The 20,497-nt window shown below is 33.5% G+C and overlaps 1 protein-coding gene across 3 annotated transcripts in view; it reads right to left on the minus strand.

Moving 5' to 3' along the window:
• The window catches only part of LOC134529209 (calcium-dependent secretion activator), a 520,687-nt gene continuing 500,190 nt past the window's right edge, over window positions 1–20,497 (minus strand). For 2 of the 3 annotated variants that reach the window (XM_063363075.1, XM_063363076.1), the window contains exons 29-30: window positions 20,128–20,273; window positions 2–16,408 (exon numbers count right to left, since the gene is read on the minus strand). In XM_063363075.1, the coding sequence (XP_063219145.1) occupies window positions 16,207–16,408; window positions 20,128–20,273 (348 nt within the window). In that variant the 3' untranslated portion in view covers window positions 2–16,206. Of the gene's footprint in view, window positions 16,409–20,127; window positions 20,274–20,497 lie in introns of all 3 variants that reach the window. The other variant, XM_063363074.1, reaches the window with a different exon arrangement.

Below are 20,497 nucleotides of genomic sequence, written 5' to 3' on the forward strand. Positions count from 1 at the left end.
CAAGATTTAGTAAATGCATAGCATTAAATGTTTACTGCAATCTAATTTCAAATCCCATTTAAATAAATTACATTTTAATTTGTCACTACCTAAATATACCTATTCCATTTAAAAGTATTGAAATAAATTAAAAAAATTATCTTTTGATAAGTTTTACATTAGGTGCAGCCATTTAAAAAATACAGCTTTTTAATATAAGTATTAGTTTATCATTATCAGTTTAAAAGTTAATGACTCCCTAACACATTTACACAACTGATTATTTATAGTAAAATCTAAAATATTTATCATTATAATAGACACTTATTATTGTGTTATTACGCCAGTATAAATGTACGTTTCAGAGGATATTTTCTAAACATTAAACAGTTTTAATGCTTTTCAAAATGTAGCCCATAAATCTGAATTTAATTTAGTTATTTATGTAAATGTTTTCGTTGTTGTCAAAATTACGTTAATGTAAGTATGGGCACACTACTGGCTGTTGAAAAGCCAGTTCTAGGTCTGATACACTACACAGAACTCACCTTTGACCAAATACAAATGAAACCACAGAGGTCGACTCTACACCAGAGTAGTGGTCAACATTTCCCAAAATATATATATTTTTTAATATTAAGATTACACATTAAATTTAATTTCAGGAAAATTTGTAGTGTTCTCATGTACAGTAACATTAGTATAAACTGCAATGAAAGTGACTGACTATTTTCAATCCAAACTTTTACAAAATAGTTTTAAATTAAACACATTATTTCATTAAAAAATCAAATTACTATAAGTTTTGAAGAATGTTACATTTGAAATGATATAATTTTTTTTTTTTAACAAATCAACTGAAATTTTATTTTTTTATTTATTCCACCTTATTGTATTTAATATAAATATAGAAATGTTTAATATTCATTTTATTTTTCAAATAAAAAATAAATAAACATGTCCTTGAATGACATAGCAGAATTTTAATACCTAACTTTCATTAATGAGTTATACTAAAAAAAACCATATAAGAAGCAACACATAACAAGTATAGCATTTCCACAAATATATATTAGCACAATGACGCACTGCATGAGACAAGACATAACCCTGAAGTAAAGAAGCATTAGGAGTAATGTGTTTTCATAGTGGCTAGAGTTGTATTATATAGTAAATACAATTGCATAGTTTACGTTTGAGTATATAGTGCGTAAAGATTACTTATAAGATAAATAATATAATATCTGCAGACATCATTACAGTTTATATAATTTAAATAAGTTTAATAAGGGAATTATATTATTAAAAAAGATGAGGCTGCATCGCAAATTCATATCCTCCCTTTAACTAAGTTTACACTAAACATTTTTATAAAACATGTCAGAAGGCATCCACCCCTTTTTCCATTCCCAATCCAATAAGACACCGCACGCAAATAAATGGTTTTTACATTGAGGAATATGCTCTCAAGAAACTGAAAGAAAAGAAAAATTTTTAACATTGGGGCAAAGCAAATATTAATATTTTACACATTAAATCAATTTCTTTAATATGTTTAAAAAAAATTATATCTGACACATGCTAACATGGTAATAAATACAGAAACTTACTGCCATTTAAAAGTGAAATCAATTTTCAGTATATATATTGTATAAACCATTTCGGGACTAGGGAAAAGAAGTGGTTGCAAGTCCAATAAAAACTGCTGTTTCCTTGCACAGTGAAAGAGTTCTTACTTTCAGACATCAAAACCACTAAAAATTTGTCACTGATATCTCACTGGTTAACCTACAAAAAGCCACACTTTGGCAATTCTTATAGACTAATAACAGGTTTTGTACTTCACTATCTGAAATAATTACACCATTGTTTGGCATATATGGTGATGATAATTTGTATTAATAAATACATATTTTTCTAAAACAGATTACTATGATAATTATGTAACAATGATGGCACAAACTGCTGTGTTACTTTAATGCAACTATCAGCTGTTGAAATACCAATAAAAGTCATTTTACTCATTTTTGTCAGAAGGACACTTCTAAATCTGCTTCGAACAAAGGTTACATCATACATAAATGAATCTCAAATTGTTTATAACATCACGTGCATATTTTACACAACAAACAGCAAGTAAAACTTTATAAGCTGAACACAATACAAAGAGCAAATTAAGTGCCATAAAAAGCACTAAAAATCAAATTAAAATTTTTACATGTATTAATATTTTGGTCTCACAAATTTTCATTATAATTATATTTCAGGTCATAGAACTTTAAATGTAGTTATTATGTTTTGGTCACATGTTCGAGATATATATTTTTTAATTTTTAATTTCCAATAAGTAACTCATAAGTTAGCAAATGCAAGTACTTCCAACATGCTAGGTGCAGAGCAATGGCAGGCACTAAATTACAATTATTACAATACTAAGTTGTAGTTAGTTATATTTCAATATCCTTTCACTCTCCCTCTATACCAAAAATTGGGCAGGATGCATTGCCACACTACCTTCTTTTGCCTTGCACAATTTTCAGTTAACTCACTGTTTGTACTCAAATTGTAACAGTAGGATCATACTCCAAAAATTATTGTTTATTACATGGTAAAGGCATGGCTTATTTTATAATTATACATTTATTTTACACATTTCTCAAGTAAGCTTTCTATAAAAATGATTGATCCCCTTCTTTTGATCAGTCAGAAAGTGAAAGTACAATAAAATTATTGCTACTGAAATAAGTGAGGGGTGTCATCTCCCTATGCATCTGCAAACTTATGTACAATTATCACTAAATTTTAATGTAGAGACTTTCTTTTCTTTACATGATCATTGTGGGACACCATTTTCAAATTTTTACATATATCACAACAACAACAACAACACAAAGTTTTACTGAACCCGTATAGACCGCAAAAATGGATACACTAATATGAACTGACAAATTTCTGCAAGGCTTGATTATATTATGTTGGTAGGTAAATGCAAATGCTTCAAAACATATGAACTATGCAGCTCAAAATCTGTGTAAATTAAGGCAAAAACCTTATAAGTTTTGTTTTGTTCGTAATAATACAATTGAAAACATCTCCTGTCCTAATTGATTTGTCTGAAAGAAGTTTGCTACTAAAGTATTCCCATCATGAGCAAGTGTTTTATTTCACATAATGGTTAAGCTTAAAAGGAATTAAACCCTATACAGGATATACAGGCTACTGTTTACAAGTTAAACTTCTACAGCTTCATCAAAAAAGTTTTTTTTCAGGTAAAATTTTTATTGAAAAAAACAAATTATTAAAAACATACAAAAGTTACTGATGATACATGAAATTATTTTACATACGTGCAAATTTTTAATATTTTTTTCAGAACAATGTCTTTTTTTTCTGTGAACCATACTAACAATGAGTTTAATTGTTTTATTTCCAGTACATGTACATGTTAAGGAAAAATTTCGAACTGGTGTTTGCTACGTCACATGCTTTACTCTGCAGGAAATAGATGGGTATCGGGCAATCACAAAATCAAGAAAGCCAACTTAGGTGTAAACAGCAGTGGTAAATGATAATTCACCATATGTTTCAAAATTTTATTTTAATTTTAGAGCATACTAACATGTATTGCCATATGCCAAGGGGCTAAATGGGTAGTGGCTTACAAATACTTAAGTGTGAACACACACTCATTCTCATAATGGGGACTGAACCCACAACTACAGAGCTAGAATCCAAGGACCCTGACCACACCTCTTACATAAGCATATATATATAAATATATACATATATAAATATATATACATTTATACCGGCAAAGATTTTTTTAAGTATTCACAAACCACCCGTGTTTCATTATTTATAACACCAATAATATCAAATGACGAAGATTGGAGAAAATGCCTGATTATTTTATGACACTACATACTGAATTTAACACTTAAAACCTCTAATTATTCATAAATATTTTGTTTAGTCAGTTCCTTAATAACTAAATTATTGGTTCAACTTTGCATTAATTGGAGCGTAACTACTACAATTATATGATTTATAATTACAATGAATTCCCGTATAAAACTGAATAAAGAAGTTTTTGCCAGAACCATAACAAAATATTGCACTATAGCTTGAAAATATTACCTACATATCAGAGTATGATATAGATAGAAAAAAATATACAAAATTTAATACTTAGTGTCCTATAGCAATTAAAGAAAACTTTACTCTGTAACTATCTGCAGAAGCTAAACTATAAAACTACCATGAAAAAAAATATGAATCCAAAATGGGAAACCATTTTGTGTGCTGTTGAAGTTTAATGTTACAATAGTTCCGAAATGGGCAAATTTCAAGAAGTAATATTATATGTTAAAAATCTATGTATTTTCTAATAAATTCGTTATATTTGTTTTCCAAACAACAAAAATAAGAATTTCTTCTAAAATATTTTTTTTTAATGAAATTTGCTTGCTTAGCATTCTTTAACAAAAAAAATAAATAAGTTTCATCTCTTAGGCTGTTGTCTGAGTAGTGCCTAACTTTTATGGGTGTTACAAATAAAAATGTCTATCATAGTTTGAACTCTCAAAAACAAAAACCACATTAATAACAAACAGCTATAATCTATAAGGAGTAAAATGCTATCCCACATAGAACACAATGTTTGATATACATTTAAGAACTCTTAACACTGACTTGCAAAAATATACAACATTCCTGCAACATTAGGAACGAGTGTCGAAAATTTTGGCGCTTAATAAGATATTTAAGTAATAATCGGAAGTTCTTTGGCTGATACGAAACATACAATGCTTCCCCAAAAAAGAGGTCTACAGTAAAGAGCGTGAATTATTTATACTTTTTACACTGAGTATAAGTTTTGTAATTACACAACAATTAATGTTATTGCATTATACTAAGTATAATATTCCACCATTTGTAATTGTTCTCATAACAGTAGTTAATTTTATGAGACTGCCATCTGACTTGAGCTGTCCCGGCTGCTAAACAGTGTGCAGGTATTTAATAACTGATTAGGATTTCTAACTGCCGTTTGTTTAACACAAGCATTTTCTAAACAACAGATGCTGAAACTCTAGAACTGTCCTTACATGGTGTCTCTAAATTGTTTCTGTGGAGTGAAACTGACTGAAATGGTGGCTTTAACAATGGTTTTAATTCTAGTACATAATCTTAAAAGCAACAGACCAACAAGCATTACACCTTTTTTTAAGTTACTGAGACATTAAACGTTAGGGTCAATGCTGTAAGAGCCATTAAGATAAACTGCCATGGGAAGGACTGAAAACCAGTTTAGTACCTTGCACATAAGTGTGATGACGTGTCTGATTCAAGTGCTGGTATTGTGCTACATACTCCCAAGCTTCTTGCTCCGTAAATACCAAAAAAGCTCAAACCTCAAACTGCACATTTACATTGGTGACGTTTAAAGTATCCCAATCATGCAGGGTTGGGAAAAAAACATTTTTTTTTAAAAAAAATCAAAAAACATGTTTTTTATTGTTTTAAACTGTTTTTTTTTGTTTTAAACAGTTTGTCATGTTTTAAAGAGTTTTTTTAAGTTTAACTTTTTTTTGTTTTTAATATTAATTTTAATCAAAACCACCATAATATGTTTTGCACATATGGTTTCAGCAGAAGTCCCATCAGGTGTAAGGTATATTGCTACACATTTTTGAATATGGAATTCCCTGACATTGCCCGGTTTTCCCTGACTGTAGCCATTCCGGATATTATTAAGTAAAAGGCAAAAAGTTCACCTTTCAAGGAGTACTTATTCAGTCCTGTAACACTAAAAGAGATTAAACCTCTAGAATGGTGGATGGCTTTGGAGAAAAGTACTCATCATGCAACTTTGAACCTGGCACATCAGATACACAGTGCAGTGGCTTCGTCAGCTGGTATTGAACGTCTTTTCTCCACATTCGGGTTTGTGCATAGTTCTGTAAGGAACCGGCTAGGAACAGAGAAGGCTGCCAAACTTGTAACTGTTTTCTGTGGAACTGGCACCCTAAAAGGTATGACTGGTTTGACCCCAAGCAGTGCTGGTATTTTATGTTTACGTGAGGAATGTGTTTCACTTCAAAACTTCTCATCCTAGTCTGGATATTTATCACAATTGGTGACTTACAATGAGACAGTGATGCTTGCGATGAAAATGTCAATATGCAGTTTTCGTTTTCGTAAAGAATAAAACTTTTTTTAAAATACACATAAAAAAACATGTTTAAAACAGAATGTTTTAAACATTGTGTTTTAAACTTGTTTTATTCAGAGTGTATTGTTTAAAACAATTTTGAACATATTGTTTTAAACATTTTGTTTTAAACGTGCCAACCCTGCAATCATCACAAATGCATTAAAAAATATATTAAAAGCACATTTCAAAATCAGTGCACACCTCACTTCTGCATACTTCAGCTGATTCCATTACTTACTTTTTGCAAATTAGTAAGTTCCATAAACAAAGCAACCATCAATGCTCAGCCTATGTCAATCTTGTGTATCAACTTCAGGTGCTCTAGAACTAAAGTAATCTTTGCGTCGACATCACATGGTGCAAACTGTTGGTGGGAAACATGCCACTTTTAGGCTAGCGATGGATTTAAAAGTATAGCAGCTAGTGGGTATAATGGTGCCTACCGCACAGCAGTGATTCAGTTAGTAAAAAAGGAGTTGGTAACTGTTGTTCAATGTCAACATGAATCCTGGACACATTTTAACATGAACCCCTCCCCCCCTCACCAAAACCCGCATGCAGCCATTTATGTTTGGTACAAGACGTTTGTAGAGAGAGGGTGTATTTGCAAAGACAAGACTAATGGCCGACCCTCTGTCCCTGAGAAAGATGTGGACCATGCACGAGAATCATTTTCTGGGAGCCCACTCAAATCAACTGGTATCAAACATCTTGCACAAAAATTTGTGCATGAAACCAGTTGGTTCATGCACTCAAACAGGATGATTATGGTGCACTACACATTCTGCTACTATGTACTAACAAGGACTGATGACAATAACCTACCCATACAGTTAATTTTTATTGACAAGACCACCTTACACACAAATGGCAAAATAAATAGCACAATGTGCTTTTTTTGGGAACCGAAAATTCCCATGTCACCATCGAGCATGAGAGAGATTCCCAGAAAGGAAATGTGTTATGTGCGACGTCGGGTTAGAAGATTTCAAGGGCCTTTCTTTTTCATAAAATCGTCACAGGTCATTCCTACCTCAAAATGATTACATTGTTGCTTCTGCCTCAATTAGGAGAAGAATCAAATGAGTTTATTTTCCAACACGCTGGTGCACACTTGGCTGTACAGGAACACCTAAACATACATCTCCTTGTGAGATGTCTTGGTCGTGCTAGTATCAACAATGTGGTGTGGGTCAGATGCCCACCGCGATCACCAGACTTAACCCAATGCGATTTCTTTATGTGGGGTTATGTTGAAGACCAAGTGTTTGTGGCAATTCTGCTGTATTCTTGAATCCATCACCGTAGCCCATTTCACATAGTGTGAGACGAGTTTGAATACCACCTTAATGTTTGCAGCATAACTTAAGGAGAGCATATTGAGTCACTCTAACCTGCAAAAAAAACCTTTCAGAGATCCTCTATTGATTGAAAATGTTTGAGGTGAATCAGCTACATTGTACTGTTTTTATGATTTTCTGAAAGAGTTAAAATAATTTGTGTTTCTCCTGTACAATCACAGGCGACAGCCGGAGTTGTTGGGAAAGGATTGCTGAATTCTAAAATAACAATTAATTCATATTTGTCATTTTCTTTACATATTCTTGAAACAGTGTACAATAGTTGTACAATTACTGTACACATGAGAAATGCATTTAGTTATAGGACAAAATTTGCAGGTTTAAATGTTTATAGTTGTGCAGTTGTTTGAATGCAACTGGTGATAAGGAAGCATAAGTTGAAACCTAAGATGGAGCAACTCTTGAAATTTCAAATAGTTTATTATGCTTGAAAATTTAAATATAACAATTGATTGGTTTTCGTACTAAAACAAGATTCACTTTAAATGCTTGAGTGCTCTACAGACTAAATTTTATAGTTCTTTTAGATTTTTGTGCATTCATATGCTAGAAATGTAAAATTTTAGAAACTACTTCATGAAAAATAAGTTTGCTTATGTTGTTAAAAGGCCAACTCAATAACGGTGAGGTTTTCCCTTTTACATTGGTGTGTTTCTCAGTCTGAAAGCTATTGAGTGGATTAGGAAAGGATATCAGCCATAAGAAATTTGTTTTAATATGTACCTACTTTGAAAGTCTCTGTGTTGGCTTAGACTTTCAGTAGTAGTCTGTGGTTAGTTGCTCATTCCTTTACAAGTAAAGGTACGTAAGCTTTAAGAATGTAACAATGTGAAAAGAAAATATACTTTTAACCAAACCCAAATTATGGGTGTTTGTGTGTCTCGTGGTAGACCATTGTGACTTAGATAAAGGCATCAGTGATGAGTATTTTTTGTTTTAGAAATATGCAGTACAAAATGTTATTGTTGGTAGGAACTATTCTGGCTATTGCATACTTACTGTTATAATACCAAATACAGTAGAGAATAATACCAGACAGGGACTCGGTTTTATGGCAACACCGTACACAGCACTCTTTACAGCTAAGTGTTCATTAAATTTTGGTTTAACTTTTTATGTATGCTGTTCAAAGCCAATTTCTTTAGTGTTTTTGAGTGCAAAAGTTGTGTAAAAATTCCAAAAAAATGAATTAAACATTAAAGAAGCTAAAAGACAAAGTGTTGATCGTGGAATATGTTATTTTCAAAATAGCACTATGTTTGTTTACCTGCATACACTAAAATCAAACAAAAATGGTTGAGTTCAACATGTTTTAGACATCCTTTAAATAATTTTCTAAATGACTTTAAAGGTTTCATTCCATAAAATAAATTATTTGTATAGATTGCTTGGTCACACTTCACTTTGTCTTTTATTATGAATTTAGTGAATCTGTAGGCCTTTTGGTAGAGAAGAAAATAAGGTTAAAAAAAAAAAATTGTAGTTTTACCAATAATAATATGAAAGTATTTAAAATACACTCTAAAACCTTATTTTCTTTACACTCTGCAATTTAAATGTGTAATAACATAATATTAATAACAAATAACATTAATAACCAACACCTACTGCTAACCTATTATTAGAGCTTATCTGTAAGAGTATTTTTACAAACCTTTCATTTTTGGGTGAATCATATTAGGGCAAAAAATTATGTACTAATTAGTTAAAACATATTTAACTATAAAAGTTAGAATTAGTTATGAATATTCCACAGTCCAATACAAATTACTAAGATGAGAGAACTTCAATGTCTGAAATATTAAATTAAATGAAAATTAAATAATTGATAGCTAAAAAAAAAAACTTTATTGAAAATTCACACAAATTGCAGTAACAAAACCCTAAATCATTAATATACGCCTATTTTTGAAGCTGACACTTGATTTGCAATATTTGATAACAAAGGTAGGTATGCTTTTCAGTAGAAAATATTTATCATCAAAACTAATTTAAAGAAAACTCCAGCCTACTTTGAAGTATTTAATAACAATAATGCCCAAGGTAAAAAAATTAAAATAGGAGTCTCAACTGAGCATATGTAGTCATTAGTTTGTGTTAAAGTCTACTCCTGTAATAGTGAAACATAACATATGGTGATGGCAATGATATATTTGATTAGTTAACAGTGTTTTAAACTGGTATCAGACCGTAAGTGCAAAATTTGATATTTCTTTTTGGTAAAAATTAGCATGCATGAATTTAAAATGCAGCACTACTGAAATTTATAGATGAACCAATGCTAATAGTTCAACAAACACACTTATGTGAATTTATAAACCTGAAAAAAAAAAAAAAACCTAACATTTATTTCATAATGATCCAAAATCAAAATACATATTTGGTTCTCGAAGTTATGATTTATATTAAGTTATAGCTTAGTCGATTCCTCAAAGCTAACATCACAGTAATTAAATTCATAAAAAAATTAAAGTAACAACATAATAACATTACAGATATTTTAGTTACAATCATCTTTGAATTATTTCATTTAGAAAGTTTACCAATCTTATAAATTGTATGTACTACTGTAATTCATATAAAAGTTATCTTCAATTATTTAACACACTATGAACATTAACAAAGGTTTATTAGAATTCCAATTAGACAATTAAAAACTAAGTTAATTACTATATGATTAAAAGCTTCATGTTTAGCATAAGTATTTTCAAGCCAAAGTGTTTTACGAAAGCCAATTTAAAATTTACACCCCTTTTAAACTCTACCCCATCTTAGAAGTGGTAAAGAATGGGACATTGTGGTATTATTGTCTACTGTATCTTACAATACCACTGTGGTAATGTAGATGTTGGAAAGTTGGTACGCGGTGTGTGTAGAATGGCGACTAGAGAGACAACACGTGTGTAAGATTGTAACATGAGTTGTACAGTGTATGTTAATGAAAGAGATAATAAAACATCAATACATGGCGCAGTCGGTATGTCCAACTAACTAGGATTTACATCAAATGTCCTGACGTTAATGGTAATGTTGATCACCTAGCATTCGGGAGTGCTTGTACATGTTTAGTAAATTCAACATGGCTACTGCTTTTAATGTTCCTGCCAATTTATCGCTCACGGGCAACTTAGCAGAAAACTGGAAAAAATTTTGTCAAGCGTTTCAGATCTATCTTGAGGCTTCGAATCTACAATCGCAGAGTGAATCACGCAAGATTGCTATTCTCCTAAATGTAATTGGGGAAGATGTGTTAGATGTATACAACACCTTCACCTTCACTGCAGACGAAGAAAAGAACAAAACTGTTGCCACAATTCTGAACAAATTTCAGGCCTACTGTAATCCAAAGAAAAACATTCTTCATGCAAGATTCTTGTTTTATAACCGCAAACAGAAGAAAGGTGAACAATTTGATGCTTTTGTAACGGAGCTAAAAACACTGTTGCGGGATTGCGAATTTCAAAACACAGATGAAATTCTACGTGATAGAATTGTCTTTGGAACACGAGATCGGGCGACACAAGAAAAGATGCTGAAAATTGGAGATGTTACTCTGGACGAAACAATTCGAAGATTCAGAACAGCAGAAATCACTAGCACACAAGCAAGTCAGGTTATTAACTCCGGTGAAGAAAGCCACTGCACAATCACAGTGGATGAAATGAAGTACAGAAAAAACAGCCAATACCGTACCACGAAAGCCCCAAATGTACAACGAACAACTGTTGAAATTGCTTGTAAATGGTGTGGCTAACAACATGCAAGAGACCGATTGAAATGTCCTGCACGTGGAAAACTGTGTTCCCACTGCGGGCGCATGAACCATTTTGCCAAGGTATGCAACTCACCTGCAATTGGTGATAAGCAACAAGTAACTGAAGTAAAATGTAGTTATACGATACACAACATGCTGCTGAGTATGAAGATTACTACTGTGATGAGATCTCAGCGAGGCCTACCGGTGAAGATCATAACTGCGGTGCAAATACAAGATGTGAAGTGAACACCATTGCATTGTCAAAAAGCTGGACTGAAACTTTTCTTGTAGAAAATCTCGTGAGTGTCAAATTCAAAATTGACTCTGGTGCTTGTGTCAACATCTTACCCCTTACAATCCTCTCCAAACTGCAGTGTGTCAAACCAAGCATCAAGTTGCGACAAGAAAACATGTCACTTGCTGCTTACAATAACACTCACATTGATGTTGTGGGCCTTTGTGACTTAACATTGTCTCTTAACAATTTGAATTCCTTGGAAACATTTGTGATAGTGAATGAAGATTCTGTGCCAATCTTGGGACTTCCGACTTGTGAGAGGGTATGTATTCTACAGAAGAACATAGTCTATGAAGTGTGTCAGCTATCCAAAGAAAACATAGTGACTGCCTTCAGAGATGTTTTCACTGGCATCGGTAAGTTTGAGGGTGACTACACTATTAAGCTGAAAGAGAACTGTGTACCATCATCTAATCCAACTCATAGACTTCCCATCCAAATAAAAACACAGTTAAAAATTGAATTAGACAGACTTTGTCAGTTAGGCATAATAATCAAATGTGACAACCCAACTGAATGGGTAAACAGATTAGTAATTGTTGAAAAACCGAATGGCTCATTAAGGCTCTGCCTTGATACTCAGGATCGGAATGATGCACATCAAGGAGTATGTAGAATTACCCACAGTCAAAGATGTTGTTGCAAAGCTTGGCAAAGCAAAATACTTCAGTGTGCTTGATCTGAAAGACTCGTTTTGGCATGTCAATCTTGATGAACGAAGCTCATTATACTGTACTTTCTCCACTGTATTTGGCTCCTATCAGTTCAAACGACTACCCTTTGGTTTGAATATCTCCACTGAGGTATTTCAAAAATACAACACTCAAACATTTGGTGACATTGATGGTGTCATAATATATGTGGATGATTTGTTAATCTATGCTGAGGATGAGCAAGCTCATGACAATATTCTGAGAGAAGTGCTCAATAGGGCACGAAAGTGCAACGTAAAGTTTAATGTCCACAAATTTCAGTACAAAGTGAAAGGGGTGAAGTATGTTGGTCACACTTTCACAGAAGGTCGTGTACTTCCAGATGCAGACAAGATCTCAGCCATTGTAAATTATGATGTACCTGGATGTAAGCAAGACCTAGCGTTTTCTTGGTTTGGTTAACTATCTAAGAGACTTCATTCCTCACTACACTGAAGTCACCACCCCATTGCACAACCTTCTGAAAAAAGACTTTGAATTTGTTTGGGACCCCAATGTTCATGGAGTAAGCCTTCAGAAGCTGAAGGCTATACTAATTTCAGAACCATTCCTACAAACGTTTGATGAGTCAGCAGACATTGTAATTCAGACTGATAGCAGTAAGGAGGGTATAGGTTGTGTTCTGTTGCAGCATGGCAAACCTGTGTGCTATGCATCCAAGTGTCTTTCACCTACAGAAATCAATTATGGTCAGATAGACAAAGAATTTTTGGCAGTCTTGTTTGCAAGCAAGCGTTTCCACCAGAACATTTATGGTAGAGACGTAACCATTCAAACTGACCATCAACCTTTACTGTCCGTAATGAAAAAAGAAATTCACAAGATCTCATCCAGAAGACTACAAAGCATAAGACTTAAACTGAGCTTGTATAAAGTGCATCTTGTTTATGTACCTGGTTCAAAAATGTTTGTAGTTGATGCGCTAAGCAGGGCGTGTTCAAAAGCTGATGTCACTGATGTTGATGTTTCCTTAACTGAGGTGGTACACACAGTAAACATGTCCAATGACAACAAAGTGATTTTCCAACAGGAGACAGCAAAGGATGCCCTGTTAGCTGAATTGAACAAACTGCACTCAAATGGATGGCCAACATCAAAAACTAAAGTACCAGACATTGTAAAATTCTATTATAAATTCAGAAATGATGTTGTAGTCTAAGAAGGTCTAGTATTCATGGGACATAGAATCATGGTTCCTGCATCCCTCAAAGACTTTGTATTAGAGCACTTGCATCGGTCACATTTTGGCATCTCAAAAACCAAAGCCAGAGCTAAAACTTTGTTCTATTGGGCTAACATGGACACAGACATTGAAAACACTGTGGCAAAGTGTGGTCTCTGTGAGAAATTTAGCTCCAAAAACCCGAAAGAGCCCATAATATTACAAGAACCACAAACTTTACCATTTCAGAAAGTGGCTTGTGACATCCTCGAATTTGGCTCGGGTGCCTATCTAGTACTCTGTGATTACTATTCCAAGTGGGTAGAATTAGTTCCCCTCACCTCCAAGAGTTCATCTGCTGTTGTAAGGGTCTTAAAAGTAATTTTCTCAACACATGGTGTACCCAATATCTTGGTTGCAGACAACATGCCTTTCAATTCCTTTGAAATGCGAGAGTTTAGAAGAAGTTATGGCTTCACCATTCAAACTGCAAGCCCATATTATCCCAAAAGTAATGGTCTGGCAGAGCGGGCAGTAGGGATTTGTAAAAAAATGTTAAAAAAGTGTGCAGAGCAAAATCTTGATGTTCATACAATGCTACTTGAATATAGCAATACTCCCATTCTAGGTTCACATTTCAGTTCAGCTCAACTCTTGTTCAGTAGGAGGACCAAAACTACTCTGCCAATTCACAATCACTTGTTGAAACCTAAAATTGTTGAAAACTTTGATTTGTTACAGGCACGGAAAAATTTCCAAAACAAGCAGCATTATGATAAGACTGCCAAGTTGCGACATGTTGAGTTCCAAAAGGGTGACAGAGCGGGCAGTAGGGATTTGTAAAAAAATGTTAAAAAAGTGTGCAGAGCAAAATCTTGATGTTCATACAATGCTACTTGAATATAGCAATACTCCCATTTTAGGTTCACATTTCAGTCCAGCTCAACTCTTGTTCAGTAGGAGGACCAAAACTACTCTGCCAATTCACAATCACTTGTTGAAACCTAAAATTGTTGAAAACTTTGATTTGTTACAGGCACGGAAAAATTTCCAAAACAAGCAGCATTATGACAAGACTGCCAAGCTGCGACATGTTGAGTTCCAAAAGGGTGACAATGTTGTTTATCTAGATGAGGGTGTGTGGAAGCCTGCTTGTGTGATTGATGTCCTAGGTGCCCCACGCTCAGTACTTATCCAGGATGAAAAGGGTAGGGTAAAGAGAAGGAACACTAATCATTTGAAGCGATCCTTTGCAAGAAGAGAATTTGCAGTAGCAGGACAAGACATTAAGGTCGGCAAACAAGGGTACTGGTCAGGTGAACACAAAGTGGTAAAATTAGCTTCTGAGCAGCCCACGCAGTCTGAAAGAGTGTTAGACGGGGGATTCAAAGGTTTCACAGACTCAGATCTTAAGAATAATCAACCAGGGGACTGCAGAGCTCATCCACACATGCCCACAAGGTCCAGGTCACAAAGAATCCCACAAAAACCTGTCTACCTTAATGAATATGTATCAAGATAATTTCATTAATAAATCTAGTGTGTGTCGACGTAGCAATTAAGAGGGAGATGTGGTAATGTAGATGTTGGAAAGTTGGTACGCGGTGTGTGTAGAATGGCGACTAGAGAGACAACACGTGTGTAAGATTGTAACATGAGTTGTACACTGTATGTTAATGAAAGAGATAATAAAACATCAATACAACCACAAATTTTTTCAGGTACAAAATTTTAATCGCACATCAAATTAAAAATAAATGAATGTTTAAATTTTAAGTCTGCTATTAAATGCTTAATGCCAAATAAATATTGTTGTCTGATTAGAGCTCTCAGAAATATGCTTATTGATATTCAAGCTAGAAAAAGTAAGATTTTTGGCAAGAGCAAGTTAACATCAAACCTTCAACAGCTAACTAAAATATGTATCACACAGAATTGCTGCAATAGTTCACATGCTTAAGTTGTTTATTTGTTGTATTGCTTTTGAACAATGTATTCAGTTACTGAACATAATAATAAAAAGAAGCTTAAAATGTTTCCTGAAGCATATTAAATACCAATTATATAATGCAGTAATTTTCAGTTAATATTTGTGCTTATTCTACATCAATTTTCTATTAAAATCAGTAATTTGTTTGGACTCAGGTAATGGGTATGCCGAAATCATAATTTGCGTATTAAATGCATAACACATGGACATAAATATTAATCCATGCACAAACATGTAAAATATACTTGTAACAAAGATAATTTTCAAACGGATAACAATGTTCTTGAATATAGTTCTCGCATATTATTTTAATGGATAACAATGCTCTTGAATACTGTGGAGTTCTTGAATTTCATTTCGTTAAAAAAGGAAAAATTATTTACAGAGTTCTCCAGGAAAAATTTAAGTACCTTAGGTTTAGAGGCAATATTTACAATGTATTAGCAAAATTATTTGATGCATCATCTTTGAATGCATACTACATTATTCATACTAGTGGCTCAATTCTATATTTATATATTTATAATATATACATTTTGTGTTTACTTATCCACAAACATCTATTCTCATGTCTGTATGAACATAACAATTTTGAGAGTTGTCTGTGTAGTATCACAGGCAGAGTTTTTTAATCGTACAAACTCAGAGCATACTAAAAAAAACATTTCAGTACCACCTGAACTAGTAGTCACTTAAGGTAACAGCCGCTAAGAGTAAAACAGCGGCACTCTAAAACCAACTGCCACCTCCAAATTTACTAGTTATACCTCCAATTCCCTTTCCAAACATGTTTCCAACCCGTCCAACAACATTGGTTGTCACATTGGTGATTTTGGCCACATAGTTCCCATCTTCTCCTAGTGTTTCACGGATGGTTACTTTGGGCTTTCCTCTGTCAGCATCCTCTTCAATCCCCGTCTCTGGATAGCCCCTGAAACACAAGATGATAAATTCACCACAGCAGCCAATGCAATATTAATAATTAGAATTTGAGTGAAAGAATAACATTTTCAAATTAAGATTGACAGATTTTTTTTCATGTGAAAGGATGTCTCTTAAATATTTTATTTCTCGTGGAACCAAAACAATGACATGTATTTTCAGCTACTTAGCCACTTAAGTATGCAATCCATAAGAAATGGCACAATGTGTTATGTTCTTCATTGAAACTAAAAAAGATATGAGAATACGCTGTAAAAATACTGTTTTGGCAAGTGCGGCTGTTACGCATTTTGTTCTGAAACCTGACTGTGGCTTAGTGAGCAATTCCTGAATGATGCAGTTAACCCAAGCTTTGGGTCAGTGAATGTGTTCGGTGCCCGGTCGGTGGGCGAACATTCTCAAACATTCAACTACATGTGGAACAGCCCGCACTTGGGGTGTATAGAGACTCCGAGGTGCAACTGTCAATCACTACCAACTACAGTGTTGCGAGTTGCACCATGTCGTCATCAGTCGTGAACTAGTCATCCGGAACGAGAGTACGAGTCACCCGCCGGATTAAGGGTCTACGAGGAAGAAGGCTGAGCGTGATGTCGAGGCTTGACATCAGAGTTGGTTGCTGGTTGGAATCCTGCACCAGCGAGTATATCGAGCGAGTCAGTGAGTGGACAAGTGCTCGGCTCAGAGAATCGTAAGCTTGTGGAAGTGTATCCTCACAGAGTCCCCACAGAAGACACAGTGAGTAGCGACAGGATAACCCCGACCACACCATGACTGAGGCTCCACCTGCAGACTGGCTCACCGAGTTGGTTGCTTGAGCCTAGCGAGTCGCTATCATCAACAAGAGGGCCCCAGCAATGACCTGACCAGATTGGCACCTGGAGGCTCTAAAACCACAGTCTGACCAGAGGCTGGCAGCCCTAAGGTGTCATGACAAAGGTGTCTGAGGAGAGGCCCTAGCCACAGAGTCGACTACGCTGGAGCAACTAGCGAGGGCTGGTGGCAGAGTCTTCTTTTAAGGCGAGTGACAACCTATTTACGCACTGTGCCATTCGGCGGCGAGATTCATTGAAGAGTCAAGTTAACAATAAATTTTCCGACACTTCAAGATATTTAGTATGAACTCAGAAAAACCTTTTACAAAGTCATTTTCTTGGGCACTATAACAGAAGTAACGTTTCTTTGTATCACAAATGTTTGGTTAGCGAGTACAGTCCTACTCGCCAAGCAAGTAAAATTTTTAAGTAACCAACCTATCCAGTGAGTCAGTCTTTAGTGGACACTATACTCGCTAAGGTAGCCAATAATATAGTTTTAAGTGGATCCAACAACCTAAAGCAATAATGAACAATGGTTAATCCTAACTTCATTTTCCTTCTCAATCACCGATCTATTTTTATTTCGCTATTACCTTATGCATTTCCACTTTCCTCTCACCGTAAGGTTCCAGCCATGGGATTGACTATGCTTACCTTACCCTGAAGCAGTCAAACTCAGTCTGATATCTTATTTTTTAACAGAAATCCCAGATTTTTCAGAATTTTTCCGAGTTTTCTGACTGTGACAGAAATTTATTTATTTTTCCCGCAAAGCAGACCACAACTTGTTTATTATTCCACAATAAAACTAATCCAGATGAAACTTAATATTTAAAGATTTTTTTTGCCAGTTGCTGACAGTTAAGTTTATGTTTTCATAGAAATGGTACCTTCTTTAGTTATTTTATTATTATCTTCAGTAAGCTTTCAGGCTTTCTTGTAGCAGTTGCTGCTCTTTTAGTTGAACAGTCAACTGGAATTGTGATATGCCATTTTTTTCCTTTTCTTCATCACAAAAACATATCAATTTTCTAATGATTTCTCTTGCTTCAATTAACAGAGTTTTATTGTTTTTAAGAATATCTTTCATTTGGTATTAAGAAAAATTATTTTTTAACTTTCTACTGCAATACTGTTTTGCATGTGATATAACTGTAACTAACATTATCTGCACTTTATAGCAGAATGTACACAAAATGTCTGGATCAGATCAAATTAATCCATAATACAGTAAAATCACTTTACTATAGAAACTTTCAGGACTTCAGCTGTGCCAGATTGGTAACTATCTAATATTATCAAACATTGATAAAGTTTTAACTGAAACACCAAAGAAACATTCATATGCAGTAGAATGACGTTTAAAACAAATTGTACTACGCTGACCTATGAATGTATACATGGTTGTAATATCAAGCAAACCCAACAGAAGGCAGGAATCCACCCAAAAAAATGTAAACGTGAGCAGCTGGATTGGTGCTGGATTACAGAATGGCCTAAACAAATAATCTTAGACTAAAGAGATCCGACAATACTGCAAACTACAGGTATTCATGCAAGTATCAAGTTTGAAAAGTTTTTCTTTGGCCGTTGGTAATTGAGAAGAAAGAAGGTATCACAGCAGAGAGATATTAATCAAAATTGGACACAGAACACAGAACATCACAATTATTTTGAACAACTTACAGAAACAATGAGTTGCCCAACATTGCACTGATAATTGTAATGATAGCTTAAAAGATTTGGACCCTATTTAAAATCAAAAATTTAAATCAAAGACATTTTGAATTCTTATGTTCAATGTACCTAAGTAACTATTTCATGTGTATGTTTTATTAGTTTCATTTAATTAGTTAAAATTTATTTAAATATAATACTAATTTTACTGTTTCTTTTGTATAGGTTATCTTAGTGTCTTTGTCATGTGATTGTTCTTATCCTATTTTAAGTTTGTGTTATCCTTTGTTCATTATTGTCATTTTCTCAAATTATAAATAAAAATATTATATAAAAATTAACAAAACAATAAAATTGTAAATTTATATTAAAATTATTTTTAAATAAAATAACTGTAATTCACCTATGGTAAGCATTATATATAATTTTAAATAATTGTAGATTTTATTTCAACCCTGTTTATAAAGCAGTTATTAAGTTTTGAAACAAAACACTCTACTATATAGATGAAGAACGTTTTTCTTCAATTTTTCTGACAAAATGGTATCACAGATAATTAGGGACAAGATTACATGGTGAATTGCGATAAAACCGAAACAACCCGAAATGCATGTCAGTACACCATATAACACCTAAATGTGAGTTAATACACCATAAAGCACCAAACTGCAACTACTATCATGAAATAATCAACAATTTTTAATCAAAACTTAACTGAAATCACAAAAAAATAGTATTTAATATATTAAATTCAATGAATGTAATGTATTCAGCATGACATTTTTACAAAAATGTATGTTATAAGTAGGTTGTAAAAAATTATTTTACGGTACTCCTTTTTGACCTTACAAATTTATTTGTAACTCATTTTTACATTACAATGTTGGTACATTTATCAAACAAGTAATTGCAGATTTAAATTTACTGTTTCGAGTGCATCATAGATCAGTCAAAATGACACTCTTCTGGTGTATAAGTATGACAAAACTTGTATGTGTCATATGTGGTCAATAATAAGATCTTTATGAATAAACAGAATTTATAAAAAATAAAACAATAACACTGAAATCTCATGTTTTAAAAACTAAATAGGCCTAAAAATAAAACCACAAAATCTTGTCTCTACAGATAATCGACTTACTAGTTATAACTATATAGGCATTATCTTGTTTGAAAATGCCTTTCAACAACAAGTTGAAAGTTATAAACTTACTCAGAGTCATCATTATCACGACGACTGCTCATCGTAAGTGCACATGTGGCTTCCTCAGTCTGCATACGCTGTGAAACAGTTTGGTAAGTTTTAGAGTTCAATTTGTCCTCCATAACTCCTTGTAGCTCGAAGTCTGAATATAATTTCTGGAAAAAACATAACAAAGAAAAGATAGCAGCCCTAATTATTACAAAGATAGGTTAAGAAAACTCAACACCTGCACGTTAACCAAAATTTTATTCATTAGTAGATTAAGGTTACCTACATTATTTAACAACAAGATTTACATTCAAACTAACAATGAAAATAAATTACATAAAGTTTGGAAAATTATGAAAAGTAGGAAGACAGATATGAAATTGAACATACT

This window comes from Bacillus rossius, chromosome 2 (assembly GCF_032445375.1).
Source record: "Bacillus rossius redtenbacheri isolate Brsri chromosome 2, Brsri_v3, whole genome shotgun sequence".
NCBI lineage: Eukaryota > Metazoa > Arthropoda > Insecta > Phasmatodea > Bacillidae > Bacillus > Bacillus rossius.